At 43.1% G+C, this 18,319-nt stretch overlaps 1 protein-coding gene across 4 annotated transcripts in view; it reads left to right on the top strand.

Moving 5' to 3' along the window:
• The window catches only part of ARHGAP6 (Rho GTPase activating protein 6), a 402,522-nt gene extending 385,835 nt beyond the window's left edge, over positions 1-16,687 (top strand). For all 4 annotated transcript variants that reach the window (XM_077296704.1, XM_077296707.1, XM_077296706.1 and 1 more), the window contains exons 11-13: positions 7,291-7,544; positions 11,731-11,814; positions 13,936-16,687. In XM_077296704.1, the coding sequence (XP_077152819.1) occupies positions 7,291-7,544; positions 11,731-11,814; positions 13,936-14,627 (1,030 nt within the window). In that variant the 3' untranslated portion in view covers positions 14,628-16,687. The remainder of the gene's footprint in view (positions 1-7,290; positions 7,545-11,730; positions 11,815-13,935) is intronic.
• Positions 16,688-18,319: the final 1,632 nt, after the last annotated feature.

Here is an 18,319-nt window from a genome sequence, read left to right as displayed (position 1 = left end):
GCAGTACTCAAGGTTCCTAAGAGCACAGTGGCCTCCATAATCCTTAAATGGAAGACGTTTGGGACCACCAGAAGTCTTCCTAGACATGGCCGTTCAGCCAAACTGAGCAATCATGGTAGAAGAGCCTTAGTGAGACAGGTATAGTAGAACCCCAAGATCACTGTGGCTGAGCTCCAGAGATGCAATAGGAAGATGAGAGAAAGTTCCACAAAGTCAACTATCACTGCAGCCCTCCACCAGTCAGGCCTTTATGGCAGAGTGGCCCAACAGAAGCCTTACCTCAGTGCAAAACATATGAAAGCCCACATAGAGTTTGCTAAAAAACCATGAAGGACTCCCAGACTATGAGAAATAATATTCTGTGGTCTGATGAGATGAAGATAGACCTTTTTGGTAATAATTCTAATTCTAAGTGGTATGTGTGGAGAAAACCAGGCACTGCTCAACACCTGCCCAATACAATCCCAACAGTGAAACATGGTGGTGGCAGCATCATGCTATGGGAGTGTTTTTCAGCTGCAGGGACAGGATGACTGGTTGTCATTGAAGGAAACATTAATGTGTCCATGTACAGAGATATCCTGGATGAAAACCTCTTCCAGAGTGCTCTGGACCTCAGACTTGGCCGAAGGTTCACCTTCCAACAAGACACTGACCCTAAGCACACAGGTAAAATAACAAAGGAGTGGCTTCAGAACAACTCTGTGACCATTCTTGACTGGCCCAGCCAGAGGTCTGACCTAAACCCAATGTTCACCATCCAACCTGATGGAACTGGAGAGGATTTGCAAGGAAGAATGGCAGAGGATCCCAAAATCCCAGTGTGAAAAACTTGTTGTATCAATCCCAAGAAGACTCATAGCTGTACTAGCTCAAAAGGGTGCTTCTACTCAATACTGAGCAAAGGGTCTGAATACGTATGACCATGTGATATTTCAGTTTTTCTTTTTTAATAAATTTGCAAACATTACTACATTTCTGTTTTTTTTCAGTGAAGATGGGGTGCAGAGTGTACATTAATGAGAAAAAAAATTAACTTTTTTGAATTTACCAAATGGCTTCAATGAAACAGAGTGAACAGTTTAAAGGGGTCTGAATACTTTCTGTACCCACTGTATGTAAAAGACCCTCAGACTGGGTTCACACAAAAGTTGACGAGTTTTACCTTAACCCCTTTTTCACATCGGACGTAATGACCCGTCCATGTGCCCTGGGCCTATTTGACCAGAAACAGATGATTACGTCATTTATTTAATACGACAATGCGACCAAAGTCGCAGTTATTGCATTAAAATTCCTGCACCATCTTACCTCTGGGTAGCTGGTGCCATCCTGGAGGGTGTCGCCACCCTCCCACAACCCTGATCGCTGTGATTGGCTCTACAATTCTGAACAGCCATTAGTAGCATTTCTCTCCTAAAAGAGCACCGATCATAGACTGCTGCCTGGCAACGGCAGGCATTGCCAGAACCCACTCAGATTGGCATGATCGACTATTACATCGATCACACCAATCACATAATCTCAGGGTACAGCCGTGATGTGACCGTGCTGTGCTCTGGCTGTGACCGGCCTAAGATTTGAGCTGTAAGAGCACTGATCCTAGGCTGGTGCCTAGCAAAGCCAGGCATGGTCTGGAGCTGCTGATTGGCATGATTGACGATTACATCGATCGTGCCAATCACAGGGCACAGCCGCGGTGTGAGCTTGCTGTGACCATGCTGTTACCTGGCTGTGACCTGCTTAGGATTGGAGCTGTGAGAGCACCTATCCTAGGCTGTTGCCTAGCAACGCCAGTTCTGATTAGTACGATCAATGTCATCATCCATGATCCCTGCCTGCTTTGATCCCTGATACCTGCTTGATCTCTCCTCATCCACCCCAATCCCCCTCTTCTGCCCTTCCCCCTATTTTTATCCCCCTTTGCGCCACTTCCGCGTGCACATCCAGCAGCCGACGAGCGTTGATAAGTGACGCAGTTCACCGATCATCACTCGTGCTCGCTGTTTTCCACTTATCTTTTTCACCCCCTTTGCGCCATCTCCGTGCGCACATCCACCAGCCACTGAGCGTTGATTGGTGATGCAGTTCACCGATCAGCACTCGTGCTCGCTGTTTTCCTTTTTTGTTTCACCCCCCTTTGCGCCACCTTTGTCCGCACATCCAGCAGCAGCAGAGCTTTCATTAGTGACGCAGTTCACTCATTAGATCTCGTGCCTGCTTTTTTTCATTTTAATTTTTCACCCCCCTTTGCGCCACCTCAGTGCGTACATCCAGCAGCCGCTGAGCTTTGATTAGTGACGCAGTTCACTCATCAGAGCTTGTGCCTGCTGTTGTAAATACTTTCCTCTTCACTGACTTTTTTCTCCATTGTTGCTGCTTTATTCTTTTAGCTTTTTCTTTAAAAAAAAAAAAGTTTACACCAAGCGCTATCTCTCTCACACACAAGCGAGGGAGCGGATCCCACATTTCTTAATTTTTCAGATTCGTCCTCTTCCTCTTCATCGTCTTCCTCCTCAGGTGATGCTGAACCGCCACGCAGACATCCCAGGACAGAAGGTGAAGCAGCGCCCCCCCATTACTGACCCCATATGGACCTCACTCCCCACAAATTATGAGCCACTGATTCTTGATTTTCTGGCAGAATCAGGAATCAAGTTTGACACCACTGGCCTCAAAGAAGTAGACTTTTTCAAAGTCTTTTTTTCTCCGAGTACTTTGTTATCTCATGGTGGACCAAACTAATTTGTACACTCATCAATTTTTGGCACAAAACCGCAATTCATAATTTTCTAACTGGTGTCCTGTAGATGCAGTTGAAATTATGCAGTTTTGGGCCTGGTCCTTCGTTTGGGGATCTTGAAGAAGCCAGAACTTCGGCAATATTAGAGTGTTGATGTTTTATTCAACCCTCCAGTGTTCCGAATGGTCATGGCCCGGACATGTTTTAAGGTCATCCACAAATTCCTGCATTATACCAATAATGTACGGTGTCCTCCCTGAGATGACCCCAACATTGACAGTCTGTTCAAAGTTCGGCCGGTCATCAAACAAAAAGTTTGCTGAGGTGTATGTGCCCCAAAGAGACATCTGCGTGGATTATTATTATTATTTATTTATTTCTATAGCACCATTAATTCCATGGTGCTGTACATGAGAAAGGGGTCACATACAGGGTTATAAATATCGTTTACAGTAAACAAGTTTGCAGTGACAGACTGGTACAAAGGGGAGAGGACCCTGTCCTTGCGGACTTAGATTCTATGGGATGGTGGGGAAGAGATAGAAGGTCGGAGGTGCAGCAGCTCTGGCGGTGGTGAGGCGGTTGCTCAGGCGATGGCGAGGCGGCAGAATGGTTATTGCAGGCTGTAGGCTTTCTTGAAGAGATGGGTTTTAAGGTTCCGTCTGAAGGATCTGAGGGTGGTGGATAGTCGGATGTGTTGAGGCATGGAATTCCAGAGGATGGGGGATATTCGGGAGAAATCTTGGAGGCGGTTGTGTGAGGACCGAATAAGTGTGGTGGAGAGTAGGTGGTCTTGGGAGGATCGGAGGTTACGTGAGGGAAGGTACTGGGAGATTAGTTCAGAGATATAGGGAGGGGACAGGTTGTGGATGGCTTTGGATGAGTCCCTACTTCATTCAGGGAAGGCTCAAACTCCGATAGTATCTGCCTAGTATCAGGGCCAGGTACAAAATTAAACTCTCTAAGCTGTGTGAGAGTACCTCAGGGTACATCGACAGGTTTAGAGTTTATGAAGGGAAAGACACCCGGATTGAACCCCCTGAATGTCCCCCTGTCGTGGGAGTGAGTGGAAAAATTGTGTGGGATTTGGTGCAGCCACTGCTGGATCAAGATTATAACCTCAATGTGGATAACCTTTATACCACCATCCCACTTTTTAGGTCCCTCTCTTCTCGAGGTACCGCAGCCTATGGTACCGTCCACAAAAATCAAAGAGGCCTTCCAAAAACACTAATTGGGCAGATGTTCAGAAGGTGTGATAGCAGAGCCCAATGTAGCGACTACTTGCTATGGTCAAGTACAAGGACAAGCGGGATGTCTTTTTCTTGACCACCATACATGGTGATGGCAGCATCCTCAGCACTGTACGAGGTACCTCTGCACAGGTCTGCAAACCGGACTGTGTACAGGGATATAACAAAAACATGGGGGGCGTTGATCTCTCTGATTAAGTCCTCCAGCCATACAGTGCTTTGGGAAAGGCCAAGGTATGGTACAAGAAGCTGGCCATTCACATCGTATGGGTGTCAATGCTCAAAGCTTTCCTGCAGTCACGATGTGCAGGTCAGACCGATACGTCGTACCGTCAGTTCCAGGAGGTAGTGATCAAGGTCTTAATCTTTGGAGAGCAGGAAGGAGCGGGCACCAGTACTTCCGGCTCTGAAGGTGCTCGCATCATACCAGGTCAACATTTCCCAGGGGAGGTCCCTCAAAGTGGAAAAAAAAGGAAGGTCGCAAAAGAGATGCTGAGTGTGTTACAGAAGAGGAATATGGAAGGACTCCATTTATCAATGCGGCACCTGCCCCGACAAACCTGGCCTGTGTAGGAAAGATAGCTTCAAAGTGTACCACACCTCCATGTACTACTAAATCCATTTCTGACTTACACAACTGACATATGACAACCTGACGAACACTACACAACTGACGCATGACAACATGACAAACACTACACAACTCCCGTATGCCACTACATTATAAAATTCACATACCAAAAAACAGTAGATTAGTTCCAAAAAGGGGGCACTTGTTGGGCATTTTACTCAGGACAAATTGAACAACTTTTGGGGTCCAATTTCTCCAGTTACCCTTGGGGAAAGAAATTGGGGGCTAAAAGATCATTTTGAGGTGTTATGGAAGCCCAGGTTGCTTTGATAGCAGCCTTCAGCTCGTCTGTATTGTTGGGTCTGGCGTCTCTCTCATCTTCCTCTTGACAATACCCCATAGATTCTGTATGGGATTAAGGTCAGGTGAGTTTGCTGGCCAATCAAGCACAGTTATACTGTTGTTTTTAAACCAGGTATTGGTACTTTTGGCAGTGTGGACAGGTGCCAAGTTCTGCTGGAGAATTAAATTTCCATCTCCATCACCGTGTCAAGCCACTCATGACCAGTAGACAATGCCAGAAGCGTGCTACCTGGCCCAAGGAGAAAAAGAACTGGACTGTTGCTCAGTGGTCCAAGGTGTTGTTTTCAGATGAAAATAAATTTTGCATTTCATTTGGAAATCGAGGTCCCAGAGTCTGGAGGAAGAGTGAAGAGGCACACAATCCAAGCTGCTTGAGGTCTAGTGTGAAGATTCCACAATCAGTGATGGTTTGGGGAGTCTTGTCATCTGCTGGTGTAGGTCCACTGTGTTTTATCAAGACCAAAGTCAGCGCAGCAATCTACCAGGACATTTTAGAGCACTTCATGCTTCCCTCTCCGACATGCTTTTTGAAGATGGAAATGTCATTCTCCAGCAGGACTTGGCACCTGTCCACACTGCCAAAAGCACCAATACCTGGTTTAAAAGCAACTATCTCTGTGCTTGATTGGCCAGCAAACTTGTCTGACCTTAACCCCATAGATATGGGGTATTGTCAAGAGGAAGATAAGAGAGATACCAGACCCAACAACGTTTTTAATAAGTCAGTTGAAAACTTAAACAGAAAGTGTTCCTGTGATAACCTCTTTAACCCCTTCATGACCTTGGGATTTTCCATTTTTCCGTGTTCGTTTTTCGCTCCCCTCCTTCCCAGAGCCATAACTTTTTTATTTTTCCGTCAATTTGGCCATGTGAGGGCTTATTTTTTGCGGGACAAGTTGTACTTTTGAACAACATCATTGGTTTTAACATGTCGTGTACTAGAAAACAGGAAAGAAATTCCAAGTGCGGTGAAATTGCAAAAAAAGTGCAATCCCACACTTGTTTTCTGTTTGGCTTTTTTGCTAGGTTCACTAAATGCTAAAACTGACCTGCCATTATGATTCTCCAGGTCAGTACGAGTTCATAGACACCTACCATATCTAGGTTATTTTTTATCTAAGTGGTGAAAAAAATTTCCAAACTTTGCTAAAAAAATAAATAAAATAATTGCGCATTTTCCGATACTCGTAGCGTCTCCATTTTTCATGATCTGGGGTCGGGTGAGGGCTTATTTTTTGCGTGCTGAGCTGGCGTTTTTAATGATACCATTTTGGTGCAGATACGTTCTTTTGATCGCCCGTTATTGCATTTTAATGCAATGTCGAGGCAACCAAAAAAACGTAATTCTGGCGTTTCTAATTTTTTTCTCGCTACGCCGTTTAGCGATCAGGTTAATGCTTTTTTTTATTGATAGATCTGGCGATTCTGAACGTGGCGGTACCAAATATGTGTAGGTTTGATTATTTTTTTATTGATTTATTTTGAATGGGGCGAAAGGGGGGTGATTTAAACTTTTTATATATTTTTTTTTTTTTCACTTTTTTTTTTACATTTTTTTAACTTTTGCCATGCTTCAATAGCCTCCATGGGAGGCTAGAAGCAGGCACAACACGATCGGCTCTGCTACATAGCAGCGATCTGATGTTCGCTGCTATGTAGCAGAAATGCAGGTGTGCTGTGAGCGCTGACCACAGGGTGGCGCTCACAGCTGCCGGGGATCAGTAACCATAGAGGGCTCAAGGACCTCTATGGTTACTATTCTGAAGCATCGCCGACCTCCAATCATGTGATGGGGGTCGGCGATGCGCTCATTTCCGGCCGCCCGGCCGGAAGCGCCGGTTAAATGCCTCTGTCTGCGTTTCACAGCGGCATTTAACTAGTTAATAGCAGCAGGTGAATCGCGATTTGACCTGCCGCTATTGCGGGCTCATGTCAGCTGTTCAAAACAGCTGACATGTCCCGGCTTTGATGCGGGCTCACCGTGGAGCCCTGCATCAAAGCAGGGGATCTGACCTCGGACGTACTATCCCGTCTGAGGTCAGAAAGGGGTTAAGCTGCTGAGTGAGTTGATGTACCACATACTCTTGTAAAAATGCACCTTTTTTGTGTGGATTTTATCCATTAATTTCATTGGGGATCCTAAATTTTGGCCTGACATTGTGTTGCTTTTTCGGTGAGTTTCTGCAACAAAACGTGCACATATAATGTGCAATAAATATGTCACATGTGCACCTATCCTCAGTGTCTGAAAATCCATAGTATTTTATAGGTGAAAATGTAGAAATGTAAGCTTATTATAATGATTACCTGCCTGAACCAAATACAGATTACCGCTAACTGGGTGTATGGTTTTCTTCCAGGAGCCCAGAACTGTTGAGATCTGAGGGTTCTTTTTCCATTGAAGGAAGACACTCATCTACAGACTCCAATAAAGCATCCAGTGGTGATGTATCTCCATATGACAATAATTCCCCAGTACTGTCTGACCGATCCGCAACTGCAAGGCAAGAAAATAGTTCTGAGAAGATTCTGAAGGCTGCTGATCACCAGACATTAGTTAGTCATTTACTCTCCAAGACAAAGGAAAATGCCTCAGCACAGTGGTGTCCAAAAGGTATGTAGTGAATCTATAGATTTGCAGGCTGTGTACAGGCCGTGTTTTCTGATCAACCCATTCATTGCAACCCCAGTTGGGCTTGGAGGGAGGTGACATTATTAGTGATGAGCGAATATACTCGTTACTTGAGATTTCTCGAGCATGCTCGGGGGTCCTCCGAGTATTTTTAGTGCTCGGAGATTTAGTTTTTCTTGCCGCAGCTGGATGATTTACATCTGTTTGCCAGCGTAAGTACATGTGGGGGTTGCTTGGTTGCTATGGAATCCCCACATGTACTTATGCTGGCTAACAGATGTAAATCATTCAGCTGCGGCAATAAAAACTAAATCTCCGAGCACTACAAAATACTCGGAGGACACCCGAGCATGCTCGAGAAATGTTAAGCAACGAGTATATTCACTCATCACTACACATCATACGTGCAAAGTGATTGTATTGGAACAATTGACATCCCATGCGTACAAGTACTACTGAAGATAATCTTTGAGGAGGAAATACATTTAGAGCATGACATTACAAAAATATGACAGATAAACAAAAGTACTCAGTAACAACAGTATACAAGTGCCCTCATGACTCATTTTTCATGTCACAGAGCTGTTTGTGTTAGATTCCTGAGAGTCTCCTAAAATATAGAGAACTGGCACCTAAATTCTCCAGGGCTGCAATGCAATATATGTGGAAGGCCTCACACCTACCACATCATTTGTAATACTGGAGTGCTCCAATGTGACAGAAATGGCTTTGAACCCTTTTAGGCACCTTGGTCTTGTGGTTTTTTTTCACCACCTATGCTCTAGCGAGTGGGCTAATTACGTTTTTAGCCAGCTGCCCGTTAATGTCATGCAGCTATGGGATCACATGGTTGTAGTACAGCCAATCAGGGGTGCTTTCACAGAAAATATAAAAGATGGAGACAAAGTGCACCATTTTATGCTTGTACCTGGGAGGATAGGAGATCAGAGCACACAGCTCATTCAAGGTAAGAATATAAAAAAGGTCTAATCTGATTGTGGTGTATCACTGCAGGGCTAAAGCAGATTGAAAATGGAATTTAGTGATCTGTAATATACTGCAGTAACAGCATCTTTAAAAGCTGTATTTTTTTATCCACTCACTGCAAAAAAAGGAAGCAATATCTTTTCTTCAGCAATGGTTTCTTCCTTGGCCTTCGCCCATAAAGCTCTGCTTGGTTTAGTGTGCGGCGTATGGTACTTGTTGAAACCATGACCCCAGACTTTTCCAGGTTGGCCTTCAAGGTCTTTTGATGTTTGACCGGAATGTTTTTTCCACCATTCGCACCAATCTTCGAAGACCTCTCTTGTCAATTTTCCTCCTTCCCCCACGTCCAGAAAGGTTCTTGACTACATGCTTGGCAAACTTCTTAATAACACTGCGCACTGTTGAAACTGGAATACCAAGGTCCTTGGAGATGGCAATATGCCCTTTGGAAGTCTTATGTTTGCTAGTAATAGAAGTTCTGATGTCCTCAGACAGCTCCGTTGTCTTCGGGCCTACCATGTGGCTTTTTAAAACACTGAAGTCATTATTCATTGGCTAATTCATGTCACATGGGCGCCGCCAATTAATCACAGGTGATTCTCATTTGTGCTTTACCACAGGCAAGTCAAAATGTGTTTCCATACTAATTGAATGTGAAGGGTGTCAATGCCAGTGTCACAGCAAGCTTTAGGTTTTTCTATTCTGCCCTCAAACTGTTTCACTTGATTCATTTTTTTCAGGAGATATTCCACAATATGTACTTAAACTTCATGTGTGCCAATAACAATGGCTGCCAGGAGATTGACAGTTCCCACGTGTTATATATGGGCACCTAAGTCCCTCCTTACTTTTATTTAACTTTAAGGTTGTGGTCATACTATAATTTTTCACTTTTCATCAGGGTGTTTAATATTTTTGATATATGTTGATGGCACTGTCTTAAGTTATATTCTTGCTTTAAAAATACTGGAAAAATAAATAGCCCTGATGGACTCAATATATTCCATACAAATAAGGATCCTATTGTTACAGAATCTATTAAAGAACCCTTCCATGAAGTTGTTTTTTTTCACTAAATGTATGTATAAGTGCATGTAATATATTGTGTGTGTATATATACAGTATACTGGCCTACTGCTGTATTCTTTGGTATCCAGCACCATTCTGCTCTTCTTCTGAGTGACATCATCTCCCTTCAGACTCTCCGGCTCACTCTATGCATGACCTGGAAGTCTCTTTTAAAATGTAAGTCTATGGAGCTGGAGCGCCCCCAGACGCAGGGCCGCGGGGTACTCGGTACCGGGCTTCTCTGTCTCAGTTCTGGGGTTGTCACGGTGGCTAGACCCGGTCCGTGACCCTGCTAAGGGGCGTCCAATGAAAGGTGTAGGCGGTGGTGTGTGGTGCAGTTCGCGGTGAATAACGAGGACACAGGGTTGCAGTCTCTTTACCTCTTTACTGAAGGCTTCAAGATCCTCAATCCAGAGTACTGTTAACAGGGCTGTCTGAGACCGGCCGGTCCAATGGCACCTCCAGAGTTCCCTTTGCAGGTGGAAATCTGTGCCTACCTTCTAGCGCCTGTGTGTTGTAGTACTTCCCTGCTGAGCACCACGGGATAGTCCTCACAACTGTTGTGTCTGTTTCTGATGTTCTTTCTCACAACTCTCGTTTCTATTCTGATGTTCTTCTCCGTCCCCCAGATGATATGGATAGGACGCACCCGTATGATGGGTAGGCCTGAAGTTCTTCCGGGACCCTAGTGACGCCCCTCTCCCACAGTTGCCCCCTATGTCTGCTTAGGTGATTTAGGTGAGACAGCCAACCTCTTATTAACTGTCCTGCCGTTGGTTTGAAGTAATGCTTGCAGCCCAATACTTCCTCGGCGTTCCGGCTACCGGCCACGCGCCTCAATAGGATGTTGCCTCGATCTTACAGCACGACTCCTATTGGTGTTATCTCCTTTTTGCTTTGATCTCGTTTCTCACTCTCCACAATAAACCCCGCTTCTTGTCCTTTCTTGAGATACCGCCGCGATGTAGTGCAGGCGCGGTTCCTTAACGTTCTTTCCTGTTCGCTAGGCCTCTGTCAGGATCCCACCCCTGACAGGGACCCCCCTGAATCTTCCCCTGCAACACCCTCTGCCACATGATGTTGCCTGGTTCCAACCCAGTCAGCTTCTGTTCTAACTTTCTATCTAACCCCCAGTTTTACCAGATTGTGAGGAGTGGTCTAATACATAGCACCCTTAGCTCCCCCTAGAGGCCAGACTATGAAGTGTATTGGTGTCTGTGATACCTGGTCAGATGAACTCCTTCAGTGCCATCAGATGTACCATCACTCCCCTTAGCGGCGGAGCGACAGTACTGCAACGACCAGGACTCTGGGGCGCTGCAGAGCCACGTTTTGACATTCCATAGGCTTACATTGTAAAAGCAACTTCTGGGTTACTCAGAGTGCAGTGTAACCTGGAGAGTCTGAAGCAGTAATGTCACTCAAAAGAGGAGGAAAACCGTGTTGGATATTAACACATACACTACACTACATATACTTTATTTTAACGGCATTCTGCTTGATCTCGAGCTATGGTGACTTGATGGATGGACGATCTGTAGGAAGATTGATCTTGTGCAAGCCTCGATGGGTCCACCAGGGTCTTCTCAACCGCTCTCTTGAAAGTATCAAGCTATCGGGTTGCTAGTCTTCCTCTTTGCCTTGTTCTTTCTGTTCTTCTGACCATGATGTCCTTCTCCAAAGATTGATGTCTTCGTATATCACTGAAGTTCATATGCACAGATTCAGTGAAAAAAACTTCATGGGGGCTTCTTTAAAATTTAACTATGGGAGTTTTAAGATGGAGCTAGCTTAAGGCTGCTTTGATATTTCTATCTCTACTCTTGTTTCATTTCAGGGTCTGTTTACACCTTAGAATTTAAAAAAAGTTAAAAAAGTTAAAAGTTAAAACAACCTATATGGACTCAGCAGGCCAAATAGACCCTCTGTTGACATTCATTGAGTGAATGGAGGGTCTATAGATTTGTTTGCCTTATGCGTCAGGAGTTTTCCTGGTATATCTGCCAAAACTTACAAATTGTCAATTTCACCCTAATGTTGCTTCTGCTTGAATTTGTAATGTTTTTTTGTGTTTTCACTTGCAGAATTATGTGTTTTGTTTTTTTTTTTGCAGATACCATTCCACAGGAGAGCTTAGACATCTGGGGAACATGGCACTCAACATTAAAATCAGCATCAAAAGATCAAGGAATGACAGGTAAAGCACAGTATGATGCTTGTTGTGTAATCACTAAGGGTTAGCAAACTGCCTATAAACGGTCAACTTTCTGAATTGTTGGCATCCATTTTCATAAAATTGTATTAAAGAGATACTCCCAAGTTGCAGCTATGCAGTCTCTCCTTAATTCTTGGTTACTTTTGGTCAGGTGCTCCTCCTTAAAGAGGTATACCCATCTCAAAGATAGTTACCCAATATGTAGGAGGTGTAATACCAAAAGTATCAGCAAATACCTCCAATTAGAAATGTAGTATAGTTTTTCTGATTTGCTATCTCTTTCCTTATGTGCAGGCATTGCGGGACCTTAGGCATCCATGGTTACGACCACTAGCAACTAGCTACTGTTTGGGTACATCAGGGGCTCTGCAAATGCAATGTGAAGCCTGCAAACCAATCCATCTAAGTCTGCATTCCAAATGGCGCTCCTTCCCTCCCGAGCTCTGCCATGCGCCCAAACAGTGGTTCCCCCCCACATATGGGGTATCAGCGTACTCAGAACAAATTGGACAATAACTTCTGGGGTCCAATTTATCCTGTTACCCTTGTGAAAATACAAAACTGGGGGCTAAAAAATCATTTTTGTGAAAAAAAAAATTTTTATTTTCACGGCTCTGCGTTATAAACTGTAGTGAAACACTTGTGGGATCAAAGCTCTCAAAACACATCTAGATAAGTTCCTTAGGGGGTCTACTTTCCAAAATGGTTTCACTTGTGGGGGGGTTAATGTTTAGGCACATCAGGGGCTCTCCAAACGCGACACGGCGTCCCATCTTAATTCCAGTCAATTTTGCATTGAAAAGTCAAATGGCGCACCTTCCCTTCCGAGCTCTGCCATGCGCCCAAACAGTCGTTTACCCCCACATATGGGTATCGGCGTACTCAGGACAAATTGCACAACAACTTTTGTGGTCTAATTTCTTCTCTTACCCTTGGGAAAATAAAAAATTGAGTGCACAAAAATAATTTTTGTGAAAAAATAAGATTTTTTATTTTTACGGCTCTGCATTATAAACTTCTGTGAAGCACTTGGTGGGTCAAAGTGCTCACCACACATCTAGATAAGTTCCTTAGGGGGTCTACTTTCCAAAATGGTGTCACTTGTAGGGGGTTTCAATGTTTAGGCACATCAGGGGCTCTCCAAACGCAACATGGCGTTCCATCTCAATTCCAGTCAATTTTGCATTGAAAAGTCAAATGGCGCTCCTTCCCTTCCGAGCTCTGCGGTGCGCCCAAACAGTGGTTTACCCCCACATATGGGGTATCAGCGTACTCATCACAAATTGAACAACAACTTTGGGGGTCCATTTTCTCCTGTTACCCTTGGTAAAATAAAACAAATTGGAGCTGAAATAAATTTTGTGTAAAAAAAAATTTAAATGTTAATTTATATTTAAACATTCCAAAAAATCCTGTGAAACACCTGAAGGGTTAATAAACTTCTTGAATGCGGTTTTGAGCTCCTTGAGGGGTGCAGTTTTTAGAATGGTGTCACACTTGGGTATTTTCTATCATATAGACCCCTCAAAATGACTTCAAATGAGATGTGGTCCCTAAAAAAAAAATGGTGTTGTAAAAATGAGAAACTGCTGGTCAACTTTTAACCCTTATAACTCCCTAACGAAAAAAAAATTTTGGTTCCTAAATTGTGCTGATGTAAAGTAGACATGTGGGAAATGTTACCTATTAAGTATTTTGTGTGACATATCTGTGATTTAAGGGCATAAAAATTCAAAGTTGGAAAATTGCGAAATTTTCTACATTTTCGCCAAATTTCCGTTTTTTTCACTAATAAACGCAAGTTATATCGAAGAAATTTTACCACTATCATGAAGTACAATATGTCACGAGAAAACATTGTCAGAATCGCCACGATCCGTTGAAGCGTTCCAGAGTTATAACCTCATAAAGGGACAGTGGTCAGAATTGTAAAAATTGGCCTGGTCATTAACGTGCAAACCACCCTTGGGGGTGAAGGGGTTAAGTGAGAGTTCTGGAGAGCAGCCTTTACTGATACTCTGTAGATCTAAATGTAGAAGTCTGTGCCATTGTGTGGACATTATTGACTTTTGATCATGCTTTACTATATATTTTTTCTTTCAGGTTCATATGGGAATATCTATGAGAGCAGTTCCTTACATCAAGGGCCTTATTCACTTTCCCAAAGTAATCTGACACAGAATTGGCCTTCATGTAAAAACTCCACAGTTGAAGTAGACCATGACAAGTCCAATATTCGAAGGACACACACCTCAACTGCTCTTCAAGATGGCCGGCCACACAATTCAGTGACACGTGTTAGCAGCACTCCGCAAACAGAGACGGCTAGAAGAAACCTTGAACACAAGTCAAGATGTGAACAGAACATGGTCTCGAGCAGTACAGAACATGTCACGGAGGACAATGTACAGAAAACTTGCACTCAAAATAGACCACCGCCTTTAAATTTACGGCATCCTGACATTAACAGAAATGAAGCAAGGCTTCCTCCACCCTATCCTGGCTCCATAAAACAAGGTGCATCACAGCCACATCGCTCACCAGTGTTTTCAGCTGAACAGGCCATATGGCGACTACCAAGGTCTGAGACAGCAGTAGGGACATCTTTAGGAAGGACTCAACCCTCTGAGCAATCTGTTCAAAATAGACACACTTCATTAAAATCTCCTGCCAACAGCCAAAACAGTAAAACTTTAACGGATCCAGACTGGCAAGAATGGCAAAGAGAAAGATGGCAGATATGGGAGCTTCTGTCCGCCGATAATCCAGATACACTACCTGAAACCTTAGTATGATGGTTCTGACATAATAAAGACACAAACACCCATATTGCTAAAGGACTGAAACAAAGAGTGGTGTTATCAAAAGTGATCCTTTTATTTTTTTACACGTTTTAAATTTTGATTTTTTTAAAAATTGGACTGTGCCTCATATACGATTACTGCCAACCACCCATTTGGTATTTTCTGTATCCAACTAGCAAATAATTTTGTCATTGATGCAGTACTTGTATTTCTGATTACTCATTTTTAAAGACATACTACAATTAGTGGCCAAATAGCTTTATGGTATTTAAACATTCCCTAAGAAAAATCATATTTTATACTGGGATGTAACTTATAGGCACATGCAGAAAGAAAAGTGAGCAAAATTGTTTTTTTTTTCTTTCATCACTGCACTTGTTTTGCCATGTGGATCTTTTTTTTATATCAGATATGCACAAACTGGTTTATGTGCTTTGAAACTTCTTAAGAATAGAACTGTTCCTTTAAGCCGTGCTTGGAAAATTAGCTATGAGAGAAGCCATATTGTGGGCACTACCATAACTGAAGCATGTTCCTGTATCTGTGTACATAGAAACAATTCAATCAGTCGGTCAGATTTCAGGCCAAGCCTGCTACTATAGGAGGATTTAAGCAGTGGTCCTCTGTGCAAACATTAACCACTTCAGGGCTGTGCTGCCACATTACAGGCACGTCTATGGAGCACTGTTGTGGCAAAGCAAAGTTATAATACAACTTATAGATAATATATACAAATATACATATATAAATATATATTTATCTTGTGTAGTTTCCTGTATTGTTTCCCAACAATAAACTGGAATCACTGTAGATTAGAAATATATATATTAAATATTGCAAGTCATTAAAAGAGAACTGCTTTTGTCTACTGTCCAGTACCGGATATGTAAAGTTGGTGAGTTTTTCAAAGACGGTAATTGACTTAAAGGAGTTGTCACTAGGTTGGAAACTATCTACTATCCAGTGGATAGGAGATAATTTCCCGATCGCAGGGGGTCTGACCGCTGGGAGCCTCTTTACTCCTGAGAACCAGGGCTTGTGGTTGACGATCATGCACACATCTTCATTCATTCCACTGCTGTAGACCAGGTGAGTGCTGCGCTCGGTTACCTACAGCTTTCCCATTAATAATGAATGGAGTGGATGTGCACATGATCAACCCAATACTCCATTCACACACAGCTCTTAAGACCCCTGGTTCTGATGATCAATTGGGGTCTCATCAGTTAGACACCCAGAGATCATGGATGTCCCTATCCCATAGAGCATAACATCCAAAATTTAGAAAATCCCTTTAAAGGACATTTACAAACTGCCACCATATTATGTGATCACCATGGATGTGTAGAAGTTATTGTCAGTGGATTTAGAACCGAACCATCCAAATTGTTGTCAAAGAATAAATAGAACTCCAGGTTATTGTATATGAAACACTTCATGTATATGATATAAAAAAAATAATATTTTAATCACGTGAAATGTAAGTTGTAGGCACCTATGACAACACTTCTGTGCGGTTTACGCCATGACAATGACTTAGCCCCTTTAATCTAGGGATTTAATGTTGTCGTTGCAATATTATGTGAATTCATATTTTCATCCATATAAATGTACAGATTTTAAAGGGGTTTACTATTATGAGATCAGTGGGTGTCAGGCAGCCCTCGTGATTAGCTGGATGTGTAGTGACAGTGAATAGTACTACATGCTTTCTCTCTCTCGGGTGAAAACTTGTAGTAGCATTCATGGTCACTACAAAATGTTAGTTTGTGCTGATCTGATGATGATAACCTATCCCAGAGGACATACACGTTAGATTAAAGTTGTCCAAAGACAACGACTTCGGCAGATCTTCCTATCATTCAATGTGCATGGTGACCTCCCAACTTTCTCCCGACAGGATATGTCAGGAAACATAGGGATTAGGAGGTTGGCTCTCAATCGCCTGATCCTTTTGTTAAGCAGAGGGATAAGCTGCTGACAGGTAATTTTTGCAGTGGCTCTCTAATTGATCAAATCCACAAAGCGAAGTAGAGAATGGCACTCACCGTCCCATGAAATGTTCTTTATTTGTATTCACGTAAAACAGAGGCAGGAGTGTTATTTAGTGGAGATGCATCGGACGATGGCCGTTTCACGCTAATATGCTCTTCTACAGGACCCGTAGAAACGCATATTAGCGCGAAACGGCGGCCCTCCGGTGTGTCTCCACTAAATAACTCTCCTGCCTCTGTTTTACGTGAATACAAATAAAGAACATTTCATGGGACGGTGAGTGCCATTCTCTGCTTCGCTTTGTGGATTTGGACATTTGCTCAGTATTTCATATTTTGATTTTGGCACCTGGGATCCCGGATTCGGTACTCAATTGCAATCTTGGAACAGTGCATCTGTGCCGGCCATCTAAGTCAAACATTTCTGTGTATGAGGGAAACAGGAAAGGCAGCTGTCTGCCGAACAATAGTTCTGCTGACAGCTATCTAATATGTATGGCCAGCTTCAGAAAAGGTCAGACATATTAAATCCTTTAAAATCAGTTAAGATGTTGGCCTTGATATCATTATTCCTGAAGCTCCTGAGCCCAGGAATGGTAACTTTGTCATTGAAAAACTAACGCCGTCCGCCAGTCACCTATCTCTAAACTCTCCAAACCACAAAACCATATGAAAGAGTGTAAAGCCTTACTATAGGCATTAGGGTCTCAATATAGTCCATTACTGTGACAACATTTCTGGTACTGGATCAAGTTAATTTACAAGCAGATTGATTTTAATGACATTGCATGGATGTGATAGGTACAACAAGTTGGTAACTGCTTGAGGCATCATAGACCATGTAGCTTTTGTGGTAAGGCCTGTAGAAAACGTTCACATGCAGACTGCATTTTTTTTAAGTTGTGACAAATGTAATATATTGGGTATTTTTGGCGTCTTGTTCATGTATATATTATACATGTCTCATTGCACATACATTATAGCACAGTATTATGCAGGTACTTTATATATAGCATTATAGATAAATATTCAATAGTAACCATTTTGGTCCAAAGTGTTCACAATCAGGAGTCATTATAATTTGCATTGCGTTTTTAACTCTTATGATCCAAAGTTTGGAAAATTGTAAGTCTTATTCCTTTTGAGTTTTTTATATCAGGGAATTACGCATGAAATACATAATGTTCTTCTCTAGAAGCACTACATAAAGCGCAAGCCACGGGCCTAAGAACGAACAGGCAGGTTCGTTGCTAACTACAGCCTGTTCTGCTGTAGACCACTGCCATCCCGAGCGGTGATAGGTGGCTCCGGTTGGCGTTTCTGCAGCTTTCGCTGAAGTCACGTCGACAGCAGCGGCTTTTCTTTCACACTGCTCTGTTGATGGGATGTCATGCTGATTGACAACTGACTCCTTACTGCCTATCTGTGGGAAGCTGACAATCAGCATGATGCCTGCAGTTGCGCTCCATTGACAGCGCAGCCCAAAAGAGGAAGAGCTTCTCTTTTGATGTGAAGCAGCAGAATCGCCGGCAAGAGCGCTCTGTAACCGTGCTGAATCGGCGCCAGGTAGAACAGGCAAATAGTTAGCAGCTACCTACCTCTTAGTTCTTAGGCCTATGTTAAAAAAATATGGTCCCGGATTATCCCTTTAACTTAAGGACATGTGGTAATCCCTCAACTTTATAACAA

Source organism: Ranitomeya variabilis, chromosome 3, assembly GCF_051348905.1.
Source record: "Ranitomeya variabilis isolate aRanVar5 chromosome 3, aRanVar5.hap1, whole genome shotgun sequence".
Lineage (NCBI taxonomy): Eukaryota > Metazoa > Chordata > Amphibia > Anura > Dendrobatidae > Ranitomeya > Ranitomeya variabilis.
The sequence above is the reverse complement of the archived record's forward strand: the minus strand, read 5'-3'. Positions and strand labels throughout refer to the sequence as shown.